Source organism: Drechmeria coniospora, chromosome 01 (genome assembly GCF_001625195.1).
Source record: "Drechmeria coniospora strain ARSEF 6962 chromosome 01, whole genome shotgun sequence".
In the NCBI taxonomy this organism is placed as follows: domain Eukaryota; kingdom Fungi; phylum Ascomycota; class Sordariomycetes; order Hypocreales; family Ophiocordycipitaceae; genus Drechmeria; species Drechmeria coniospora.
Window position 1 is genome coordinate 9,707,890 of NC_054389.1, and position 22,872 is coordinate 9,730,761.

General features: G+C 59.3%; 5 protein-coding genes across 5 annotated transcripts; 3 read left to right on the forward strand and 2 right to left on the reverse strand.

The window, feature by feature from the left end:
• Positions 1-613: 613 nt before the first annotated feature.
• On the reverse strand, positions 614-3,688 carry DCS_02572 (YjeF-N domain protein; the record flags this gene model as incomplete). Its single annotated transcript, XM_040799899.1, has 4 exons — positions 614-2,718; positions 2,800-3,365; positions 3,416-3,515; positions 3,679-3,688. The coding sequence occupies 4 exons, from the start codon at positions 3,686-3,688 to the stop codon at positions 614-616; spliced, it is 2,781 nt and encodes a 926-aa protein (XP_040660782.1).
• Positions 3,689-9,093: 5,405 nt separating this feature from the next.
• DCS_02573 (GPI biosynthesis protein Pig-F) lies at positions 9,094-12,792 on the forward strand (the record flags this gene model as incomplete). The annotated part of the gene is made up of 4 exons (XM_040799900.1): positions 9,094-9,156; positions 9,258-9,434; positions 9,488-10,055; positions 10,106-12,792. The coding sequence occupies 4 exons, from the start codon at positions 9,094-9,096 to the stop codon at positions 12,790-12,792; spliced, it is 3,495 nt and encodes a 1,164-aa protein (XP_040660783.1).
• Positions 12,793-13,571: 779 nt separating this feature from the next.
• On the reverse strand, positions 13,572-15,522 carry DCS_02574 (mannosyltransferase; the record flags this gene model as incomplete). Its single annotated transcript, XM_040799901.1, has 3 exons — positions 13,572-14,987; positions 15,043-15,273; positions 15,340-15,522. 3 exons carry the CDS (start codon positions 15,520-15,522, stop codon positions 13,572-13,574), a joined length of 1,830 nt encoding a protein of 609 aa, XP_040660784.1.
• A 2,454-nt stretch (positions 15,523-17,976) lies between these two features.
• Positions 17,977-19,615, forward strand: DCS_02575 (ornithine aminotransferase; the record flags this gene model as incomplete). The annotated part of the gene is made up of 3 exons (XM_040799902.1): positions 17,977-18,633; positions 18,697-19,398; positions 19,478-19,615. The coding sequence occupies 3 exons, from the start codon at positions 17,977-17,979 to the stop codon at positions 19,613-19,615; spliced, it is 1,497 nt and encodes a 498-aa protein (XP_040660785.1).
• A 1,884-nt stretch (positions 19,616-21,499) lies between these two features.
• On the forward strand, positions 21,500-21,973 carry DCS_02576 (uncharacterized protein; the record flags this gene model as incomplete). Its single annotated transcript, XM_040799903.1, has 1 exon — positions 21,500-21,973. One exon carries the CDS (start codon positions 21,500-21,502, stop codon positions 21,971-21,973), a length of 474 nt encoding a protein of 157 aa, XP_040660786.1.
• Positions 21,974-22,872: the final 899 nt, after the last annotated feature.

Consider the following 22,872-nt stretch of genomic DNA (forward strand, 5'->3'; position numbering starts at 1 on the left):
GTTGGGAGTTTGCTCATTTTGCATCCGTTGCCTGTGGTCCGTCCATCTATATGTCGCACGTACGAGTGCAAGAGTTCCGCGCCCGGTGCGAGGCGGCAACACTTGGATGCTAGCCGTACGGCAGCTTGCGCTGTACCCTCTCTACCTACGACACCTCCTACGAGCGAAATCCGACGAGCGAAATCCTCATGCCGAGTCGTCGTGCCAGCATCCGCCGAGCCTCCCTGCTTGCTCGCAAACGAGATGGCTCGGAGGCGGCCTTGCACGCCATCGTCGAGTCGCAAACATCCATCTTCTTCTATTGGAGGCAGCCTCCCTCGGATTTGCTGTCATCTACCTGCTCCTGTAACCCGTCGTGCCAAGCTGGCCATCGCGCGCCTTCGTTCGTCTCGTGCGAATCAATCATCAATCAAAGGCTCTCGCCGACGACCTCTTGCGACCCGCCAAACAGCCGAAATATACATCTCTAGTGTCATGCCATGTCGTGTGTACATCCGTCGCTTGAAGCAACCCTCGCCGGGATTTTCCTGTCCATTTTCCCCCTCTCGCCGTCCTCGCACGCGTCGTCCCTGCCGTGCCCGTCGACCCGGTTCGACCCAGGACGACGACGCCCTCAGTTCTCCTGTCCGTCGTCGCTCTCGGCGCCGCGGTAGCGCATCTCGAGCACCCACTTGCCGTCAAAGTCGATGCCTCGCCGCACCTTTGTCCCCGCCTTCCTCCACACGGCGCTGCCGAGTCCCATGTCGACGAGGAACAGGCGCCACTGGTCCTCGTGCGCGGTGCTGCCGAAGCCGATGTCGCCTTCCGACGCCGGCGTCACCGCCTCGACCAGCCCTCGCTTCGGCGCCCCGACGGCGACGACGTACCGAGGTTTGATGTACAGCTGGCCGCCGTCGATGATGGCCACCTTGCCCGTCATCGGGTCGATGCCCGTCGGCACGTCCACCGAGAGCACAAAGGCCTCGTTGCGGTTCGCCCACTCCATCAGCTCGTACACCGTCGCCTGGTCGCCTACCCGCAGCTCCTCGAACGAGATTGTCAGGCCCAGCAGGGCGTCGACGATGAGGGAGACGGAGACGGCGGCGCCCGACGCCGCGCTCTTGCGCAGGTGCTCGAAGAAGTCGTTCTTGTCCAGGACCTTGCCGCCAAAGTTTCGGTACAGCTGAATCTGCCGCCGCAGGTCCTCGAGCAGGTCCCGCTCGCGCTCCACGCCGACGAGGCAGACGAGCACGTCCATGTTCTTGTTGCGGAGGTGACGCCCGGCCGCCAGCGCGCGGATGCCCGACTTGTTGTTGCCGGCGAGGATGACGACGACGGAACCGGCGAGCGACGTGTCCGCCGACAGGCCCGCCCCGGCGAGGCCGAACCGCACCTTGATGGCGGGGTCGTCGAGGGCGGAGACGGCAACCTCGGCGATGCCTCGGCCCGCGTTCTCGGCCATCAGACTCTCACTGAAGCCGAGTTCGTTGGCGGCAATGTTCTCGAGGTTGAGCATCTGCAGCGTCGAGATGGCCTCGAGACGGCGCTTCGACGACGAGAGGTAGAGCCCCGGCGGTTGCATTTGATGCTGCTTCGCGTCAGCCTCGCGTCGGCCACGACCTTCTCCCGGTCCGTCTAGGACGCAGGAATCATCTTTGACGCCCAAGGGGAGGAGGGGTTTACGAACGGTAGAATTGACGCGGCTCAGTGGCTGGCTTCCCAACGCGGCGCTCGCCTTCCGAGACTGCGATCGACGAGATGGCACAGGCTTGCCGTCGGCGCGCCGAGCGCCGCCTTGGCCGTTTCTGTTCTCTCGCCCGCTGTGCTTGCCCTCCTCGTTGGCCCCAACATCGGCCTCGCTGTTCCAAAAGTCGGCGCCTCGGACCTTGGTCGACGTCGCATCCAAGACGTTCTCCGTGTAATGCAGGTTCTTGCCTCCGGCAGTTCCTGGCTTGGGCCTGCGGTTGTGGGAAACGAGCCGGTTCGATTCGTCGATGGGGTCCTCCTTTCGCATCTGGTCAAAGATGGTGCGCTTGTCGAACTTGGCCAAGTTGTTCTCAAAGTCAAAGTCGCCCATCTCCTCGGTGACATCCTCCGACGCCCACCCGTTGTCCGGGGCGCCTCCTTTGCCCTTGGCCTTGGCCTGGCGCTTCAGAGCACTGAAGGGTTGAAACGAGGCGGTGCTCTCGAGGATCGGTGTTTCCCTCCATCCCTTGCCGTAGCCGCTTTGCGACCCAGCCGCCGCGGGTGAGCCGGCGGCCACTCGTCGATCGCCCGGCTGCGAGTTCGACTGCTTCGCGTGGCGACTTCGCGCTCTCCTCTTCTGCATCGGCCCGTCACGCGTTTCCGCGGCCTTGCCGTTCCGACTTTCCTTGTTGCCGCTGCCGACCGTCAGGCCCTTGATCGAGTCGAGGATATCCTGCTCCGGTCGCCTCTCCTCCGGAAGCTTCTCCGGACGCGTCACGTGCACGCGGGGCGAGGTGCCCTCCCCCAGCTGATATTGCATGCCGGCGGGCGTCGGCGTCGACGAACCTGGCCGCTTGCTCATGCTGAGAATGGCCGGATCAACAAACGCGGGTTGTGGCGGTCCAGGCTGCGGGAAGACGGCGACGGGAACCGGCTCGGGTGCCGCCGCCGCGGCGGGAAGCACATTGTCGAGCGGCACCTCGGTCAGGTCGGCAATGTTGGCCGCGTTGATCGTCATCTGGGCCGCGTGTTCCTTGGTGGCATCGATGTAGACTAGACGGAGCAGAGTCAGCAACGCCGGCCGCATTCGAAAAAGACACGACAAAAAGACTCGGCACGGGCCTCCGGGCGTACCGTTCGTCAAGGTCAGGCTGCTCCCTGCTTCCACGTCCCGAACGGTCCCGGTGAGGCGATATCCGGAGGGGTCCCGTAGGACGACACTCATGTGCAGGCCGATGAACTGAGTGGCCATTTTGTCGTCCCTTGCGGCGAGCGTCGACGCGGAACGGCCAGTGCTCTGCTGCGGAGAGGCAGGTGACGACGGTGAATGGCGGTCGGCGGCCAATCTCCCGCTGCTGCAACCCGCCGTCGATTCGACGAGGGAGATCCGGCCTGCTGACGGCCGCCTCAACGGACCGTACGATGAGGGCGGGGCCTCCTCCGATGCGGCCGAGCCTGACGAGGCAGTTGACCCCTTCGGTCCTTGCTCGATGCTGCACCTCAACCCTGCCGTTCGAGCTTGACCTGGCCGGGGTGGCTGCTTCAGAGCTCGACGGAGGCGCGGGACACGCGACGCATAGAGGCCGTGGCAAAGGTCGGAGGGGAAGCTGCTGCCTTTGACGTTTGAGAAGAAGGGAAGGGCAGCGAGAGTGCCGGTGTCGGTGTCGGGTGCACGCACAACTGCGGGATGGCGCGCAAGGCTGGGTGGAAAATGCGCAAGACGTTGAGGTGGTGAAGGGTCCGCAGAAACGGGGAACGCTCCTGGGCGGCCGTCTCGTCATGAGGTACCTGGCAGGTGATAGGCGCCAGGTGCCTTTGACTTGCGGGCGGCGAGGCGTTCGGCACGGTAGCTGCATGTATTTTAGCAGCTGTCCAAGCTGCGAGCTGCAGGTCAAATTACCTGTGGGCCTAACACGCACTAGGTACCCTCAGGTTCCAATAAATGTACGGATACGGAATAGACCTTGCCAATAATCTGTGCAAGTACACTACTTACCGCACTTGCTTACTTACCTCGAGTCATATCGATAAGTCGGATGCTGGATCCCTCCTTGACCTTCGAATGAGAGTGTCCGTACTTGCAAGGATCAAACAAATGATTACCGCTAGCAGTACGGAGTACTTGCAGTACTCTGTACGATGATGCCTCGAGATATCGCATCGTATAGTTGTACATGCACCGAGTAAGTACGGTGTCGTATGAACGCACTGGTCGTCAAGACTACATACACCTGGAGAGCCGCGGCCTCTGCGAGTTGCGTAGAGCCCCAGTCAAGCTCATGCTCGGGGCACATTACAAGCGTAGGAAGTCGGAGGGGCAGTAGTTACCATAGGCCAAGCTATCGCAAAGAAGAGCGGTTGTCGTCGCCGGTGGATACAGATGCCGGTGATGTCCGGGCATGTATTACTGTGCTGTAGGCGCCAGCAACAATCTCCAGCTGCTCGCTGCCTGCTGTGCGGTTCAGTTTTAGGGCATGGCCAGCCGAGACCTCCTGCCGCACTGCACTTGCTGGATCGGATCAGCGGCCCAATCACCAATCGCATAAAGGCCAAGAACTGAACGTGTACTCGGTACTCCCGTGGACCCTGACCGAATGGCAGTGGTAAGTATTAATACTTGCGGTAGATTCTACTTGGAAGAATACTGGCGGGGTACGGCGCTACTCGAGAATGCCTGAGTACCGTGCCCGACACCTCAAGCTTGGCCATCAGCGAGGACCAGATCGGTTTGTCACGAGGCCAACAGAACATTGGACCGTCCTAGACATGACAGTAAGTCATTTGTATCACGTCCTATCCCTCAACCGACCTAGCCAATAATGCCATCATCTAACTGATTCTTGAGCGCGAAAAAAAGAAAAAAAGAAGGGCTGTTCGCATTTGAATGCTATAACATGTTCTGTGTCGGGAGACCCGGGAGTCATGGGAACATGTGGGGGGACCATCATTCAGGAGGGGGGCAAGCAGCAGGCCAATGATGGGCTCCGTGGCTGTGCATATAAACACCCTGGGAAGGACGAGTCTTGTCAAAGGGGGAGCTCTCCGGCCAGGTGGAGGAGGCTCCTCAGAGTTCGACAGTTACTCCGTCCTGCCTCCGGTATCGCGGCTAGCTACCCATGGCCGGACTGCTCGCTGCCAGACCATCTATTCCATCTCTAGACACACATCGGTTCTGACATGCTTGCAAGTATAGTAATCACTGCCTTGTAAGTAGTTCGGTACCGAGTACTCTAGGAATGTGAACCGAATGGGTGCCAACTGATCGTCTCCTGACAAGGACATCGCCTCGTACTTGACAGAGTATGCTTGGACTCTACTGTCCATCGCCAGTACCTGTGGGAGGATGTCGAGAGCATTGCTCGGCGCAAGGCCGGCGAGAGCACACAAGTACAACGTTGGTACTTACAGTACTTGGGTGCGCCGCAAGGTACCAACGGTACATACAGTACTGTGGTCGATGCGGACAGGGGACCGCCAGCGAGACCCAACGATAGCAAGCTCAGCCACAGGATGCGCATTTGCCACGCATGACGCTCAGCGCAAGTATGGGTACATCAACGTCACCAGCGCCATACACGGTGCGATGTCAAGAGGCAGGCTACTACGAATGCATCATGATTCTTCATGCAAGCATGCGCGGAATAGCCTTACCGACAAGCACCCCCTAGTGCATGCTGACGAAGCAGGTCCTTCTCCGCTTGGTGCAATGACGACCCTGCACCGATGCTGCAGCGGCCAAAAGGTCGATTGTAGTGGCTGAATGGTAATAGCAGCTACCAGGCTTAGGCTTGTCAACTTGGATTCAGGTCATCGGACCAGGTTAAGCTTCAGGGCAGGGTGGCCTTGCCTGCACATGTCGGCGAAATAGCGTAGCACGTATACGGTACCAAGGCACCTCCTGACTAGGCGCCTTCGATCAGGTACATGATGGCACGTAATCAGTGGACGGAGCAATGTGCACGGGGTTGGAAGGTTGTATGCATGACTGCTGCTGCATCGCCACGCTGCGTTCCGGCTCCGGCGATTCAGCGTTGCAGTATGTAACCTTTGACCGTGCATGCGCGCATATTCAGGGGAAACGGCCGTTTCGTTGACTAGGAGGGACCCATCCTTCAACAGGCCATCCGGAGCAACATCTGCTGCACGTCAAGGGCCATTAGGCAAAGTGCATGCAAGTACAGGCGTGCTTGTGTACTGTATGTCAGTGCCGGTAAAGTTGTAGTGCCCGAACGACTTGCCCTCGTATTTGGGTGCTGGCGACCTGGAGCGTACCGCTGCAGACTGGCACATGGGCCGGCGTACCACCTGGCTACTAGGTGCTGATACACTGCAAGTACAGTAAGTAGGTGTACATGATAGCGAGTGCACTTGAACTCCATAGGTAGGTAGGTAGGCACCTAGTACACACCGGTGTACGGAGTATTAATTATACATGCATTCAGCTACATGTGCATGTTTTGCACACCTCAACCCACGACCAAGTACCTGCTGCTTGCCAGTACATGTAGTTGTACATTGCTTTACACATGCAAGTACTGTACAGTAAAGTAATCATCCGCGATGTGCTATATTTATCCTGCAAGTACATGTACAGTCAGCACGTGTTTGTACGGTATGCTGGGCACCACAGCAAGAAAAAGTAGCAGACATCAGCTATTACTGCACATGTACACGTCCCAACGAGCAATACCTGCTACAACTACTCCGTAGTCCTGGCATCCGTGCACAGTGCTTCACTACACCTTCACCTGCAGTACCTAGTTCTGTAGGGGAGTACGGAGTACTTCCTTGTTCTTTGTCATACGGCGGCCGCTCCTGGGTTGCCAAGGTGGCTAGCCCACGACGAGTCCTAGCGTCGGAGCTAACTTTAGTACCAACGTACTAGGTACGTACCTGCATGTACTGTAGGTGCGATGCTTGGTGTTCTTCTGATGCAAGACGTTAGAGTTTGTATTTCATATTAATGCTCAAGTACTCCAGTGTCTGCTCAGTGGACAAGGCTATAAGCGTAGTCGCTCCGGCGCAAGCAATCATGGTAGACCGCCGGCCCTCCATAGCATACATGTACATGATGCGTACAAGCTCCTGTGGTGTACACTAAGCGTAAGTGCTCAGTACACCATGTACGCATACCAAGTACAGCAGGTTACGTACTTGATCGTGCCAATACAAGTACATGTACTCTGTACACCCTGCCTACTAGGTACTAGGTGCCTAGTATGCAAGTACTTGCATCCGTCTAGGCTGCCGATGTTGGGGTCTCCAACCGATTCCAACGTCCCCGACAGGCTTCTGTTATAACTGCTGGTGAACGAGCTTTGGTGCTCTTCGGGGTAATAGTAGCAGTAACCAGCAGACCGCGGCCAGGTCCTTCTGCTAGGCCGCACTAGGTACTAGGTAGGTACCTAGTAATATCCAGTTGCCTCGCTTTGGCGCCTCTCCACCGCAGTCGTCCGTTCGAGGACAAACACGCATCGCCGAAGATGCGTGCACGCCACTGCACATGTACCAGGGCGGTCCCCCCCCATGCAGCGGTGAATCGGACGATGAATTTGAGGATTCGAATATGGAGCCGTGTTGGCACGAGTACGAGTGCATGCAAGTAAATAAACAACGATGAATACCCGTCGTGTCTTTGCTCCATCTCGCGGCGACAAAACAGGGGTCCCCAGTCTACCATTAACAAGTACGGGAAGCATGTACACGTACACCTTTCTCGGCGCAGCAAGTACTTACTTTATGTACAGGTACCTGTATGCTCAAGCAGGACCAGGTCGAGTGCGAGAACGAGCACCTATGTGCTGTACTTGACATCCTGGCGACACTGCATAGGTACCTTCAACGGCACCGTACAGTAAACCTCATTTGACTGTACCAGTAATAATAGTTGTACATGTACGGAGTACTTAGGTGCCCTTCCAGCCATGACGTCTGGTACTCATACTTACAAGTGCAATGTACGAGCGCTGTACTATGTAATTGCGTGTGACGCATACAGTATTAAAAATACGACGCACTTGGAATCGAGGATCGAGGGATGTGGAGGGGCCTTGCGCAATCCTGAACAACAAAGGAGATGCTCGTCGTGCTGGCTACTGCCAGATTCAAGCAAATGGTCACCAGGCACTGGGTGCTCATGCTGAGCACGTACATGAAGGTACAAGTAAGTACTACTCCGTACTGTAGAAGTAATTACAGTACGCATCAGTGCATGTGCTCGCGCTTGTACTTTGTACAGTATACAGTACATCAGCAGTACCTACACCTACAGTAAGTACATGTGCTCGTGGTACGAACTGGCTCACTCGTAAGGGCATCTTCAGTACATCTATTAGTGGTCAATACGAACCATGCCAGCGACCAACGACGAATTGCCAGTTCAGTTGAGCCTCCCCCTTCCCAGACACCAATCTATCTCATCCATGTCTTGTCGCGCAAACCGCAGAGTGCTAACCTGGCATCGGCGTCGGCGTCGGCGTCAGCATCGAGATGAATATTGAAATCTCGTCTCGATTCTGGCCCATCACCACCCAGCGCTTTGGAGCAAGATGTGCGCACCGGCTTGCAGATGCAGGCAAATGTAGGTGTGCTCGCCGGGGACCTAAAAAGAGTGCGTGCACAAAACATCTGCACCTACAGTACATGTAAATACATGTCCGGGGTATTATTACGGAGTACGACGCAATTGATTCTTAGTACTCCGTACTCCGTACATGCACAAGTACTATAATTTCCTTGTACAGCTACAGAAGTATCATGACCAATGTGCCAACAGTACTAGGTGGCAGGTACGAGTCTTCTCAACACAGCATACCTGCACGGAGCACTCCGTCCTAGTGTGGCAGCTTGCGGCTGGACACACGCAATGACCAGAGTACCGACCAGTGGTAATATTACCTGCTCGTTCTTGCTGGCAATTACTTTCGAGTGCTCTGTGCTCTGTGCGAGTTCTCCGTACAAAGGAGCAAGTACTGTATCCGTACTCCGTACTCCGTAGATGTGTTCATAATACGGAGTACGGAGTACAGATACTGCTGGCGTATTCCTAGGTAGTAGACCAACTAACAAGTCCTGGTCCAGCTGGTGAGCCCTGCAGACGCCAGTGTCATCTCCACGTCCCCTGCCTACGGCAACGGCCAGGTGTACAAGTACTTCGAGGCCAGACTACAGACTAACGCAAGTACTAGGTAGGTACGTACCTCCCTGCATCCTTCCTAGGGCTCTACTTAGTGCTCTAGTGCACGCAGGCTCCATCATGTACTGTACTGCAAGTACTCGTCCTCACTCCCTACGTGTACACCTGCGCCGTACCGGTACCTGCTGGCATTTAGCGACTTGGTACGGAGCACTAGCACTGGGTGGTTGCGTGGTACCCACCGCACGCTGCCCGGCAGCCTCCCCCCCCCCTCCCCCCCTCCCCAAACTTCCATGCCGCCACTGCGACCACCTACAAGCAAAGCAATACAGTACGCTGTTACAAGGTATCAATCAGTAGGTACCCGGCTTATTAGTGGTGCTCCATCTTGTTGCAGTCCTCTTGCTTTCGAGTACCCCGTACCTACCATGCCTGCTGACTGGTGCTAACCTTTAAGAAGTCCAACCGACCTGCCTACCACCACAATCCCACACCCACCTACCGCCCACCCTCCACTTCCTCACCACCTCTGGGAGGCGCGCGCACCTCACCGCAACCCTCTCGCGTCGCTCCTTTCCCCCTCATCACCGTCGTCCCCTTCATCGCCGTTCCCCTCATGCCGCTCGGTTCCGAAGTAGATGCTCGCCCGCCATTCCGCCTTGAACGCCCTCCCTTTCCTCCCCAGAGGCGAGCGAGCCTGAGCCGACGAGCCGACGCACCATCGACGCACGCCCGACCGACGCACCCACCCGCCTAAACGATCACGACGACGGCTACCGGCCACCACGGTTGCCTGCACCGGGACGGGTACGGGTGCGGCGACGCGCTCGAATACGCACCGTCGCTGCGCTGAACGGAAGCACCGCCAGCAGCCGCGTACGATCCGACGCCGCCGTTCCGTCTCGCCCACCACTCGCATTCCCACTTGCCTCCGAGCAACGACAGACCTCGGCCGCTTCGTCGGGGCCCGACGCGAGCTGCCGATATCGAACCGACTGCAGGCAGCCTATCAGTTGCCTCATCTCCCACGTCGCCGCCCCGACCAGGCGTGTGGCGAATCGAGTCGAACCGTGTCGAGGTAGCTCGCCTGCCGAGAGTGCACCCATGGCTTCGGCCATCCCTACCCCGAACCAAGCCGGCCATCCGTCGCCGGCCGCACCGCCTGGTGCCACGCCCACCTCGCCCCAGAATAAGCGCGATCTGAGGTCGTGGTGGAAGAGCTTCAAGCTGCCTTCGAAGCACCAAGGGCCCGCAGGTAGGGTCCCTCGAGCCGTCCCCTTCGCCCCCGTCGTCTCCGCCGATCAGCTGCACACCCCGGCACGCATCGCAGAGGCGCGGCTGCCGTCGATGCGACGGAATACCGCCCAGCGGGCCGTTCTGCGTCCATCCGCTCCTTGTCCCGTCCCGCACGAAACGTCTGCTTTGGCGTCTGCGCCTGCTCGAGCCGCTACTCTCCTCCTCCTTTTCTCATCCGCATGGCCTCGGCTGCAACCGCTAACCTGGTCATCGCAGAATCCAAGACGCCGGGAATATTCGGCGTTCCCCTGCGAAACAGCATTCCGTACGCCAATGTCGCCATATCCCTCGTTGATGAGAATGGCGAAAGCTACATCTACGGCTATGTCCCCATCGTCGTGGCCAAGTGCGGCGTTTTCCTCAAGGAAAAGGGTGAGTACATCACTCTCGCCCCCCCCCCCCCCCCCCCCCCGGCCGCCGTGAGCATGCCTAACTGGCCCCTAGCTACCGGCGTCGAGGGCATCTTCCGTCTGAGCGGCTCCGAGAAGCGCATCAAGGAGCTCAAGCTGGTCTTCGATTCGCCCGATCGCTACGGCAAGGGACTCGCCTGGGATGGATACACCGTTCACGACGCCGCCAACGTGCTCCGCCGGTACCTCAACGACCTTCCCGAACCCGTCGTGCCCTTGGATCTGTACCAGAGATTTCGTGACCCCCTCCGTGGGGCGACGAAGCAAGCGGTCGGTGATGCCGAAGGCCCGCAGTTTGTCGACAACTTCGACAAGGACGCGGCAATAATAGAGTACCAACAGCTCATCACGGAGCTGCCTCCGCTCAACAAGCAGCTTCTGCTCTACATCCTCGACCTTCTCGCCGTCTTTGCCGCGAAATCGGACGAGAACCGGATGAACTCGCAGAATCTCGCCGCCATCTTCCAGCCCGGCATGCTATCCCACCCCACCCACGCCATGGCTCCCGAGGAGTACAGGCTGAACCAGTGTGTCCTCATCTTCTTGATCGAGAACCAGGACCATTTCCTCATCGGCATGCAAGGGACCGCCGCCGACGAGACGACCATGAAGGAGGTCGAATCGGGAACCCCGTCGGTCGGAGCGCTCTCCCCGAAGCTGGCCACCGCATCGGACGGCCTCGAGAGGTCGTCCTCCAACGCCAGCGCCGGCGCCAACAGTGTCCGGCGGGATGGCCAGCTGCGCAGAAACCGATCGGTCGCCTCCGGACACTCGCGGCAGGACGGCGGCAGCACCCCCGGCAGCCCGGCACTGGCGGCGCCGACGCCCACGGGCGGCTTGGGTAGGAGCAACACCGTCCCGTCAAAGAAGTCGCCCGCCTTGGCAGGGAACAAGTTCAAGAAGCAGCAGCTCCATAGCGGCCACCATTCCCCGGCTCATGTGGAGCCCATGACGCCTGTTCGCCCGTCGCCCGCCTCGAACCAAGCCCGAGGCTCGTCCTCGACGGGGCCAACGGCGAATCCGGCGATTCGTTCCGTCGATCCTGTCGCTCCGTCGGACCGGAGTGAGGAGAGGTTGTCCGAGGGGCCGCAGGAGCCGCCGACGGCGCCGACAACGAAGGACCGGAACCTGCAGGGCTTGTTCCAGCGAACGCCGACGGCCGACGGTGGCGACAGGAGACTGCCGAAGAAGCTGAAGAAGAAGCGGATACCGGGAAGCCTCAGTCAAAGCGCCCAGAGTTCCAGTGCGTCCCTGACGCCCTCGAACACGGCGTCGCCCGCGGTGGAGATGGCGAATCCCATGGAGGCGATGCATCCCATCAACGAATCCGTTGCCCAACCGACGAGAAGCACGCCGCAGGCCGCCCCTCAACATTCCGCCGAAGCGGACACGCAACAGCCGACGCCGTCGAAGCAAACGAGCGATGTGTCGTCCGACCTGACGCCACGCGCATCCCATCTTGCTTCGAACAGCGGCCTCCACCCCGAGGGTACTCTGCGAAGCAGAAAGTCTCCACCAACCTCCATACACTCGTCATTCAACGAGAGCTCCGACCTGGATCAACAATTCGGCGATGAACAACCGCCGCGGACGGCGGAGAGCGCCGAAAAGGAAAAGAAGCGGCGGTGGCGAATGTCGAGGAGTGGAAAGGATGATCATGTTGCTTCCACAAGCTCCGTGGCCACGCCTCCGTTGGTGTCGAACATTGGCTCCAACCACACGGCGGAGATGAGCACGACGTCCGTTTGCAGCGGAGCCAGCAGGGCCCCCAAGAGCGTCACGAATGATAGCTCGGAGCCGACGACGGTCGCCAGCGCCGAAGGGCAGACGAGCCAAGATGGAAAGGAAGAGTCCAAAGGACCCATCGGCTGGATAAGGAGCAAGTACCGCGAGGCCAAGGGCAACGTCGAGCAGAGACGGACCAAGTCGCCCCCAGCCATGTCAAACCGTCAAGTCATCAGCGATGTCCTCCACCCGAACGAGGCGCGCGACGATGAGAAGTCGTCAGAAATGCGAGGGGGGGAGAGTTCGACGCCGAAAGTCACGCCGGTGGACGTTTGCAAAGAAGCATCGGCCGTGGTCCCCGGAGACGGCGGCAAAACAATCACCGATGCCACGGCGGAGCCCCCAAAGCAACAACATCTGGCAGACGCGGCAACGAATGATTCCAAGGCCGTCGTGGCGGCCGATGCTAGGCTTGCGCCTGTGCCTGAGCACGACGCCGAGGAGTCCGCGGCCCCTGCAGATGCCACTCAGCCGGACGCCCGCACTCCCAGACAGGAGTAGGTTATCGCTTTCATTTTCTTCGGTGAAGCAGAAAGGATTCTAGTACTTTGGGGCTCCAAGGCTGTCACCTTCGGCTTGGTTCGTCCTACCTACATTGCGGACAACAGCCGTGCTCGGCCGGGCGTTCGGTGCGAGTCGAGAGTTTGGTTCTTCTTCTGCTATTCAGTCGCTTCCGAACCCAGAGTTCGTCTCTTACTATTCCCCCATTTTGCCCGAGTGTCATTTTCTCGCCTCGCATGAGACTCGGTCGATTGAGTCAAATGTTTTTGCTTCCCCCTTTTTTTCAACTTTGCAACCCACAACCCCCCCTTCCCGGTTCATGCACTGCACCCACGGCATAGCCTACCCCCTGTACACCTTTTTTTTGTCGACATTGCACATTGCACTTTGCACATTGCACACACCCTCGATGCACACGCAGACTCGCCAAGCAGACGATGGGACTGGACGAGAGCACAGTGGCATTGGCATCGTGGGACGATGCCGGACGATGCCCCCCCGGTTCAGATGGGGCTCATGAGACGAAGCCGAACCAAAGCGAATTGGGACGAGGCTGGGGATGGATGTTTTGTGTAATGTATGGAAAACAGAGATGGTCCAGAATCCTCCTCTCATACAATGGCCTGTTGGAAGGGGCTAGATGGCAGACGTCCTGCGATGATTGGTATACCAGATACTTTGTATGAAGTCGTCTAACCTAATATGCGTGGCCCCGACTCTCGTCTATCTGGTGCCACATGTCATGTGCATGGCCTCTCCTCGGCAGAGCATGGCAAAATTCAACTCGGGACCGCCACCTTTCGCTTCAGAAGCGGCGGGGGGGCGTTTTCGTAGACGCCCGTGTCCCATACGAGCACTCTGCCCGCGCGACGCCAGTCTTCGCTGAACAGGCCGTTCGAGGCACTCCACACCGTCGTCATGTTGATTCCCAGGGCCACGCCTGCTGGGGTGTCCAAAAATTCATGCAGCCATGGCTCGACGCCTTCAAATCCGATGATGTAGCGCGGGATACGCATCTTTCTCTGAGGCGCAAAGAGCTCGGTCGTCAGGAAGCGGATAGGGTCGTCGTAGAATCGATCCGCCTCGTCACGGTACTCTTCTCTCTCGGCCGTGTTTGGCTGCGTGTGCAGGGGCGGTTCGCAAGTGAGAGCATAGGCGCCGAGGCCGGGGTAGACGAGATGGGATCGCCATGGCGTCGAGTGGCAGGGCATGAGGAAGAGAGCGAAGAACTCATCCTCGGTCTCGGGCGCTCGGCGAGTGGCGTGGGCGAGCTGGGCAGAGGCAGGATGTATGCGCTCGTACTCCTGGCGGAGGTACGACAGGACGCCGAGGGGCGCACGCTGGTGCGAAAAGGTGAGGTAGCTGGCGAGCAAGAGGTTGATGCCGAGGGCGGCGAGGAGATATGGCTTGTTACGGAGGCGGGCTTGGGGGGCGGCCGACTTGGACGAGGCGGTTGGAGGGGGCGGCGATGAGAAGAACGAGGCGGCAAAGGGGGCGGCGAGAACATTGAGAATCGGGAGGAGGGGGTAGATGAAGCGGACCTCCTTGTGAGATATGAGCGACAGGGCGGCGACCATGGTGAAGACGGTGTAGGACAATGTCTTGGCGGTGTTGAACTGGTTCGGATCGCGGGCGGAAGGCTTGCACAGACCGCCGACAGCAAAGGGGAGGCTGGTGGTGCAGAGCAGGGGAATGCCCTGCACAAGGTAGTAATGCCAGGGATTGCGGCCGTAGAAGACGGCGAGAGACTTGGAGATGTTGAAGTGGAGGAAGTTGTAGGCCGGAAATGTCCAGAAGCCAAAGTAGAGGCGGTCGGATGCAGCCGACAAGGCGAGGACGACAGATCCGCAAACGACGGCTTCCCTGCATAGCTTCAAGGCGACGGGCCAGGTCAAGGGCGAAGGTCCCTTCAGGGTGACCCTGGTGAAGGCGACGACGACGACAGTGGCCCAGATCAAGACATTCGTGGGCCGCAGGACGGCGGCGAGGGCGGCAAGGCACAGCGACAGACGGAGGCGCCACAGGCTGCCCAGGGGGTCCGGTCCTTTGGGGTTCTCCTTTGCCCGTGCGGCGGCGGCCAGGAGATTCCAGGGCCAGTAGTAGAGGGCCATGGCGGTGAGGGTCATCTCGAGAGAGTTTGAAAAGGTCCGCGTGGAGACGTACCACTGCCAAGGGCTGAATATCTGCAGAAAGAGCTGCGGCAGGGTCAGCGGCGATTCGAGGCAAAGGTTGGGTCGGGTCAAGTCATACGGCGAAGTAGGAGACGATGCTGTCCGATCCGTAAATCTTGGCGGCGAGCTGCCAGGTGAACCAGTCGCCCAGGCCAGCGATGACGGCCTGCAGGGTCCTGGGGGCGGCCATGACGACGGCGGCGCGGATGGGGTTGCTGGGGGGCATCACCGTCGACAGCTTGTCGGCGAGCAGGTAGGCGGCGGAGAAGAGGGCGGGATGGAGCGAGGAGCGCAGCTGATGGTGCCATTCCTGCGACGGTCAGCCAATGCATCCTCGGCGGCAGGGCAGCGGCGAAGAGTGAAATCTCGGACGAACCCAGGTCATCCAGGCGCCGCTCTGGGGTCCAAAGGCGAGGCGCCAGGCGGGCTCGAGAGACTGAAAGTACTCATCCGGCTGGAAGAAGGTGGCGAGCCACCAGGCGTTGATGAGACGGATGGTGATGATGTCGCGGAGGTAGTTGGGAGGCTTGGATCTTTGTCGGGCGGAGAAGAGCGCCATGGTAGCTGCCTCTCTGCCAGCTTCCACGTACGCAGGTAGTTTTCCGGACCGTTTGCTGGGAGCCGATGATGGCAGCTGTAAGTAGGTGCCGAAGCGCCCCCACAAAAATTGCACTCTAAGTACCTAGTACAGTACTTGTAGGTGTAAGTACAAGTTAGTACTCGGCACTGCAATGCACGCACTGTACACTATTAATTACATGTACTCCGAACGGAGCACTCCGTACTACTACTGTAGGTACTCTGTAAGTTCTCACGCTTATTAGTGCATTGCATGAACAGAGTACTGTACATAAGCACGCCGCAATTACTGCAAAGTACTGGTATGTAGGACACACGTGCAGTACAAGAACCTGGGTGTGCTCCGTCCATGTACAGTTTTAGGCACTTGCCTACCTAGTAGCAGTTATGTACTAAGTAGGTACCTAGTACTTAAAGTCCTTAGGTCGCTGATGCACTTATAGGTGGGCTCATCGTTTCCTGGCAGTGAACAAACGGTCTGGGGACATCACGGGCCGAAATGGCACCCCACTCACCCTCACCAACCTACGTACCTACCCAGTACATACAGCATACAGGACTGTACAGCACAACAACCACCAGTACATGTAGGTGCGCTACGGAGTCATTATGCTGTTCGTGACGCACATAAGTACAGATTTCGAGCACTGCAACTACTGGCACATTCATGCCATCTCGTCATCGTAACGTGGAGGGCAGTGCAAGGCCAGTCATGGTACACGGGATGGAGGATAAATAATGACGTATTGATCCGCAAAATAGACCAAGGCAGGAGGGGCGAAGTGTCCTAAACTCGCCACTGAGCTCTCGCTTTGCTTTGCCAACAACATGATGACGCACGCCCACATTTGCCACTCTTGCATAGGCATTCAATCATCTTCCAAGCGCGGATGTGCGTGCAGTACAAGATGCGAAGCCCGTGATGACCTTGACGGACTTGGTACAGCGCAAGCAACGGTGCGTGCAAAGGACCGGTGGATCGGATCGAGACATGCCCGCACCCTGACCCAGGGCGTGGGTGCACTCGAGGGGCACGCCGCGAGGTTAGATACTTGCGTCATGCGTTGACTGGATGACTCGTCAACATCGAGCGAGGAGTATCAGAAGTTTTCGCCATGTACCGTTTCATTGTCGTCTTGCATCGTGCGTCATGACCGACAGACGGATGGGCAAGGTAGTTGGTAAGTGATAATACAGGGCATGTGCCAAGTACAGGGCTCTAGGACGGAGTACTCCGTAACTAATACAGTACTTAGCTACTTACTTACACTATTACCGACTTAGAGTAAGTGCATGTACACCAAGTACACGCACTCGTACCGCATGATAGGTACGTTCGTGTACGTAATAGCCGGCGCGCTGCTGCTACAAATGCTTGCACAAATAGGTACCTATCATGTGCAAGAATTTGTGCAGCATCTTGGTCCAGTCCCAGCAGAGGTGGATGGATCGAGGGATGGATGAATCCCCCAAGGGAGGGGGGGGCTACCAACCATCCTTTGGCCATTTCGCCGTTGCATCGCCGCAGCTTGTCTGCCTCGGCCGTTCGTTGCCTCTCGTAGCTTGACCGTAACAGTCGACAGAGTTGAAAGACATCCTCCACTCCGTCGGTGTCTCGCTCGCTTGCCGACTTGCGTGTTTGCTTTCCTGCTGGCTTTCTTGCGGGCAATCGTTGTTGCTTCCCTCCCGGCGTTCGGTTGGCCTCGGCATTCACCCCGCGGCGCGTTCAGCTCTCCCTCGCACCGACAGGCTGGGCCAAGCCGGTGCGAGCCCAGCGGTTCCCGGCCTGTGTGTCCACTTGCGCTTAGGGGTATAGCGGCGGGCAAGCGTCGTCCGTTGGAAGCGGGCAACTTTTACCGCCGTCTCGTCGCGAGAAGTATATAATGGAAGCGCTGCTGCTTCCCAGCGGCTTCCACGGCCTTGCACTGATGGTCAGAACCCCACACGTCAAGGAATCGACCCCTCCCTCGCCATCCCATCCCGACGTCCCGACGTCCCGACGCCTTCTCGATCACGCACCGCGCCTCTCTTCTCTCCTCCTCCTCCTGGACAGCTCATCGTCATCTTCGCCCATCTGCGAGATATCTGCTTCCGCGGTGCTCGGTACTCCGGGCAAACTTCATAGTCGCACACGACATCTGCCACCACCCCTTGGGTCGTCTAGCCCCCTCCCCTCCCTCCCCCCGCCGTCGTGAGTGCTGGTGCTGCCGAGTGCGGGTGACGAACTGTGCCTCCGAACACCGGAGCCCCTCCCCCCTCTCGATTTTCTCTCGATTTTCGTAGGTACGTCACCGTCATTCGCTGCGTGGCCTGACCCATGGCCGGCAAGGAATGCAGAACCCCTGTCCGTCGTCGGCTCGGAACCACCTCACGACGTGTTGCGGTTCCGCCACCTGCCAGTGGAACCGCCGTGGGGACGGCCAGGGGAACTGCCATGAGCCTGCACCTGTGCCTGCTCAACCTCCCCTCCTCGGCCCCGTGCATCGTTCCGTCGAGCCGCCCGTTCGCCGCTGACAACTTGCTCCTCGCAGCCGCAGCACCGCCGGTCAAGGTCAACCGCTTCGCTTCGCCCCAAGGTTCGAGTCGGAAAATCGCCGGCACCATGACCCCCCACGCCAACGACGCGGCCTCTCGTGATGGCAACTCGCGCTTTCACGCCTCGTCGACGGAGGAGGCCATCGCCGTGGAGAGCGAGTGCGCCGCCCACAACTACCACCCGCTTCCCGTCGTCTTCGCCCGCGCCCAGGGCGTCAACGTCTGGGACCCCGAGGGCCGCCACTACCTCGACTTCCTCTCGGCCTACAGCGCCGTCAACCAGGGTCACTGCCACCCCGAGCTCGTCAAGGCGCTCGCCGAGCAGGCCGGCCGCCTCACCCTCAGCTCCCGAGCCTTCCACAACGACGTCTTCCCCAAGTGGGCCGAGAAGATCCGCCAGGTGTTTGGCTACGAGATGGTGCTGCCCATGAACACGGGCGTCGAGGCGGCCGAGACGGCCATCAAGATCGCCCGCAAGTGGGCCTACAAGGTCAAGGGCGTCGAGCAGGGCAAGGCTCTCGTCTTCTGCGTCACCGACAACTTCCACGGCCGATCGGTACGTCGCCTCGCCCCTCCCCTCCCCTCCCCCCTTCGCCCCGGCCCTGACGCGAGCTCGCAGATGACGGCCATCACGCTGTCGACGGATCCCGAGTCCAAGGACAACTACGGGCCCTACCTGCCCAACATCGGCGCCGCGAACCCGTCCAACGGCAAGCCGATCCGGTTCAACAACGTGTCCGATCTCGAGGAGGTGCTCGACGCTCACGGCAAGCACACGGCCGCCTTCCTCGTCGAGCCCATCCAGGGCGAGGCCGGCGTCGTCGTGCCCGACGAGGACTACCTGCCGAGGGTGCACGAGCTCTGCAAGAAGCACAACGTCCTCCTCATCTGCGACGAGATCCAGACGGGCATCGGCCGCACCGGCCGCATGCTGGCCTCGGAGTGGTCCGGCATCAAGCCCGACGTGGTGACGCTCGGCAAGGCCATCTCGGGCGGCATGTACCCCGTCAGCGCCGTCATGAGCACCAAGGAGGTGATGCTCGTCGTCGAGCCCGGCACGCACGGATCCACCTACGGCGGCAATCCCCTCGGCTGCGCCGTCTCCATCCGCGCCCTCGAGCTCATCGAGGAGGAGAACATGATCGTCAACGCCGAGCGGCTCGGCAACCTGTTCCGCGACGGCATCACGGCCTTGGGGTCGCCCATCGTCAAGACGGTCCGCGGCAGGGGCCTCCTGAACGCCATGGTCATCGACGAGACGGCCACCGACGGTCGCACCGCCTGGGACCTATGCCTGCTGCTCAAGAGCAAGGGCCTCCTGGTACGTACAGCCACCAACGTCGCCGCCCACGGCGGGCTTTACGCCCTTTTGGTGCCTCGTGCTGACCGTGATGCCGCAGGCCAAGCCGACGCACGGCGACATTATCCGATTCGCCCCGCCCCTCGTCATCACCGAGACGGAGCTCAGGAAGGGCCTGAGCATCATCGCCGAGGCCATCCAGGAGCTCCCGACGGCGGAGAAGTCGACGGGTCACTAGCGGGCCACCGGGAGGTGCCATCCGCCGGACGTGGGCGAGCCGACGCCGCGGCGCGTGACGATGCTGGATGCCATCCGACCTGCGAGATGGCCTTTTCGTCGCACCACAGATAGATACCCCTGGAATTTCGAGGAGATCAAGGACGGGGCTGGCGTCCGCCTTTGGCCGTGCCGCGTACACTTGGTCCTTTTTGCATAGCTAGGCGGAAAGCAAGGTGGGACGGCATTGAACGGAACAAGAAAAAAGCCTCTTTCGAGCGACGATGGGCCGCGCTGCATGACCTTGACGTGACCGTGCTACGACGTGACCGTGTTACGGAGTGTTGTTGGGCAGAGCACAGGAGGTGCCACGATCATACGGCTCGTTCGGCGCAGACGACGCTCACGCGTGCACCTACGGCTACCGCACGTGCAGGGCTACGGATATAGAGTATCCCCTGGCGGGGAGGGAAGATGTCGCGGTAAACGGTAAGCCATGCGAATGGTGCTAGATGGCGACGAGGGGTCTCGGGAGATGCATCACGAACGCACGTTGCCGCTTCTGCTTGGTGTGGTTGGTGAAGGTTGATGGCAGCTATCCGACACACGCCGAGTACCAATAATCGGGGCGTGTCTGCATGCATATGCGCTGCCACCTTGGTGCTTTTGCAAGTAGATCGGCACAGCTAAATGCCAAAGTACCTACAGTGCTTGCGGTACAGCAGGTAGGATGAAGGTTGGATGATGAATAATAGTACTCCATGTGCTTGTACAGTGTGCAGACTGGAGAGTGCAGCAGTACATGTACTGTATGCCCCAGGGTGAGGAGTACCTTGGTAGGCTCCTGGGTGCCTAGGTAAGTACTAGGTAGGTACTAGAGTAAGCATCTTGGCACGGTACAGAATGTGGCTAGCAGAGGTTGGCTAGCAAATACAGCGGTGCAGCTTGTGCTGGAGCTAGCTGCTTGGCTATGCTTCCTGTCGATGCCGAAGCTGATCGACGTGAGCCGTTCCCGACCCTCGCTCGCTCGGGTGACATGCATTCAGCCGGACCACGTTGCCCCCCCCCGCTTCCGTATCTCTCGCCCGTCCCTCCCGCGGAGTCGTCACGCTCCAGGCGTCGTCGATGGCTGCTAGCACCGGCTGGCATGCGCGGGTGGTTGGTTGGTCGGTGACCAGCGTCTCGGCCGCTCAGGCATCGAATGCGGGTACGGAACGATAGTCTCGAGCGTATCGTCGACGGTAGCACGAGCAGACAGCGCGGAGAGGCGGGCGGGTAAGGGGATGGATAGGTAACAAGACTGGTCAGATGACGACGGATCACGGGATGGATGCAACTCTCGCATTTGGTTCGTCGACGGCAGCCCTTCGTACCGACCGACCTACCCAGTGGCGGTCGGCGGACCATGTTCGTGAGAGGGAGGGATCGAACGGGGAACCAGATGCGCCATCAGCATCTCACGGACAGGCCGGAGCGAAGACGAGGATTGATGCCCGCAGCTCGTCCTCGGAACCGTGGCCTGCCTACCTGTGCCGGTGCATTCTCACGGTCAAGAATCAGGAGCATTGCTGGCAATCTTCGTCGCCTTGCCGTAGGCAGGTCGGCAGTGTGGGTGGGGGCAAGGAGCTTGGGGGGGGGGGGGGGATGGGACGTGGCCAGATGAAGTGTGGCAATATTATCTACTGTACGTGTACTCCGTACTGTACGACGACTCCGTACTTGCACCATGCATCTATCTGCCTGGCACGAGCCCTGCATGGGAACCTGTCGACCCAGGTTGGCCGCTGCGGTGGGTTAGACCACCTGCTGAGAACATCGATTCACACTACGGATACATCTAGGTCATCTAGGTGGTACCTACTAGTTGGTCGGTTAGTACTACCTAGTAGGCACCTACGCAGGCGCTATGATTGCTACCACACCAATCCGATCAAGCACCCGATCACGAACGCTACCGCATCCTCCAGCAGGCGTGCGCGCTGCCGTGCCGCACATGGGCAGCAGGCACACCATGCTTGCTCGAACTCGTACCCACCGCACCGCATGCCGCACAACCAGCCAGGCGAGCAAGGCCGCCGCCGACCAACCACGGGTGCCTGTCCATTTCCGACCGTGTTTCCCCATACCCGTCCCGGCCCCCCCGGAAGCGCAGAATCGAAAGATATCACCGATAGGGGCTTTCTGCCTGCCCGGAGGAGCGTACGAATCAAGTGCTCCCACCATGCGGGGTGCAAGGGTTGCCGCTGGAGAGGAGAGTGTCGCTGCACCCCGCCTCGCGTTGACAAGTCTCGCCACCACCAACTATACTCTGTACAGTACATGTACAGTGCAAGGTTCCGCAGGAAGTACCTGTACCGTATGTACTTACAGCATAGAGTGATGCGAGTGCAGCCGCTTGCTGGACGTACCGGACAGCCTCAGTTCACCTATACAGACACGACTTCATGGTGGACTCGATCCCGCCATTCCTTCGGAGGCGATCGCCCGCACTCCCCATTCGTGCACCCATTCGTGCACCCATTCGTGCACATGCAGCCGTGCTTCCTCGTACGACCTGATCGGGAAATGGGCGATCAAGGGACAGACGAGTCGCACGGGGCGCAAGAGGTGGTGGCGAGCATCGGACCAAATGCACCTGCACCCACTGTACTGTGGTGCCTGCATGGTCCATTACGCCCTCATCGTCGACGATTCCCTCGTCGCGCTCGCACGCACCACGCACGCCACGCCACGGCACTGGTGCGCACCTTGTTGGCCAATGAGACGTGGGGGCGAGAGGCGCAAGCGATGACGAAGTTGACGTGACGAGAGCATGTTGATTACGGACAAGTGCACACCGTTCCCGTGACCGTCATGAGCATGACATCGGCGAGCGAGATAGCGAGAGAGCAAGTGGCCTTCCATCTCGGCATCCCCCGCACAAGCGACGGATCAGCATGGCAAGATGGAAGGGGATGGATAGAACAGAACAGGCTCGCAGGTGCACTTGCGCGTATTCGCCTAGGTTCCGGTACTCGTCAATCGTGCAAAGCTCTCCCTTGCGCCACGACCGAGGTACTGCAGGCACCTGCACCTGCTGGTACATGCACTGTACGGCTGGGACCCCCCTACGCATCCGGTGCCTTGGCAGTAATGCTGAATGGAAGACGGAGTACGCCGCAGATGCACCTGTAAGTAAGTGTAACTTTGTAGCCCAAGTACTGCAAGTACAGTAAGTGTACTCCGAACTAGGTACTAGGTGCCTAAGTACTTGTAAGTACCGTGCTGCAGGCAGTATTA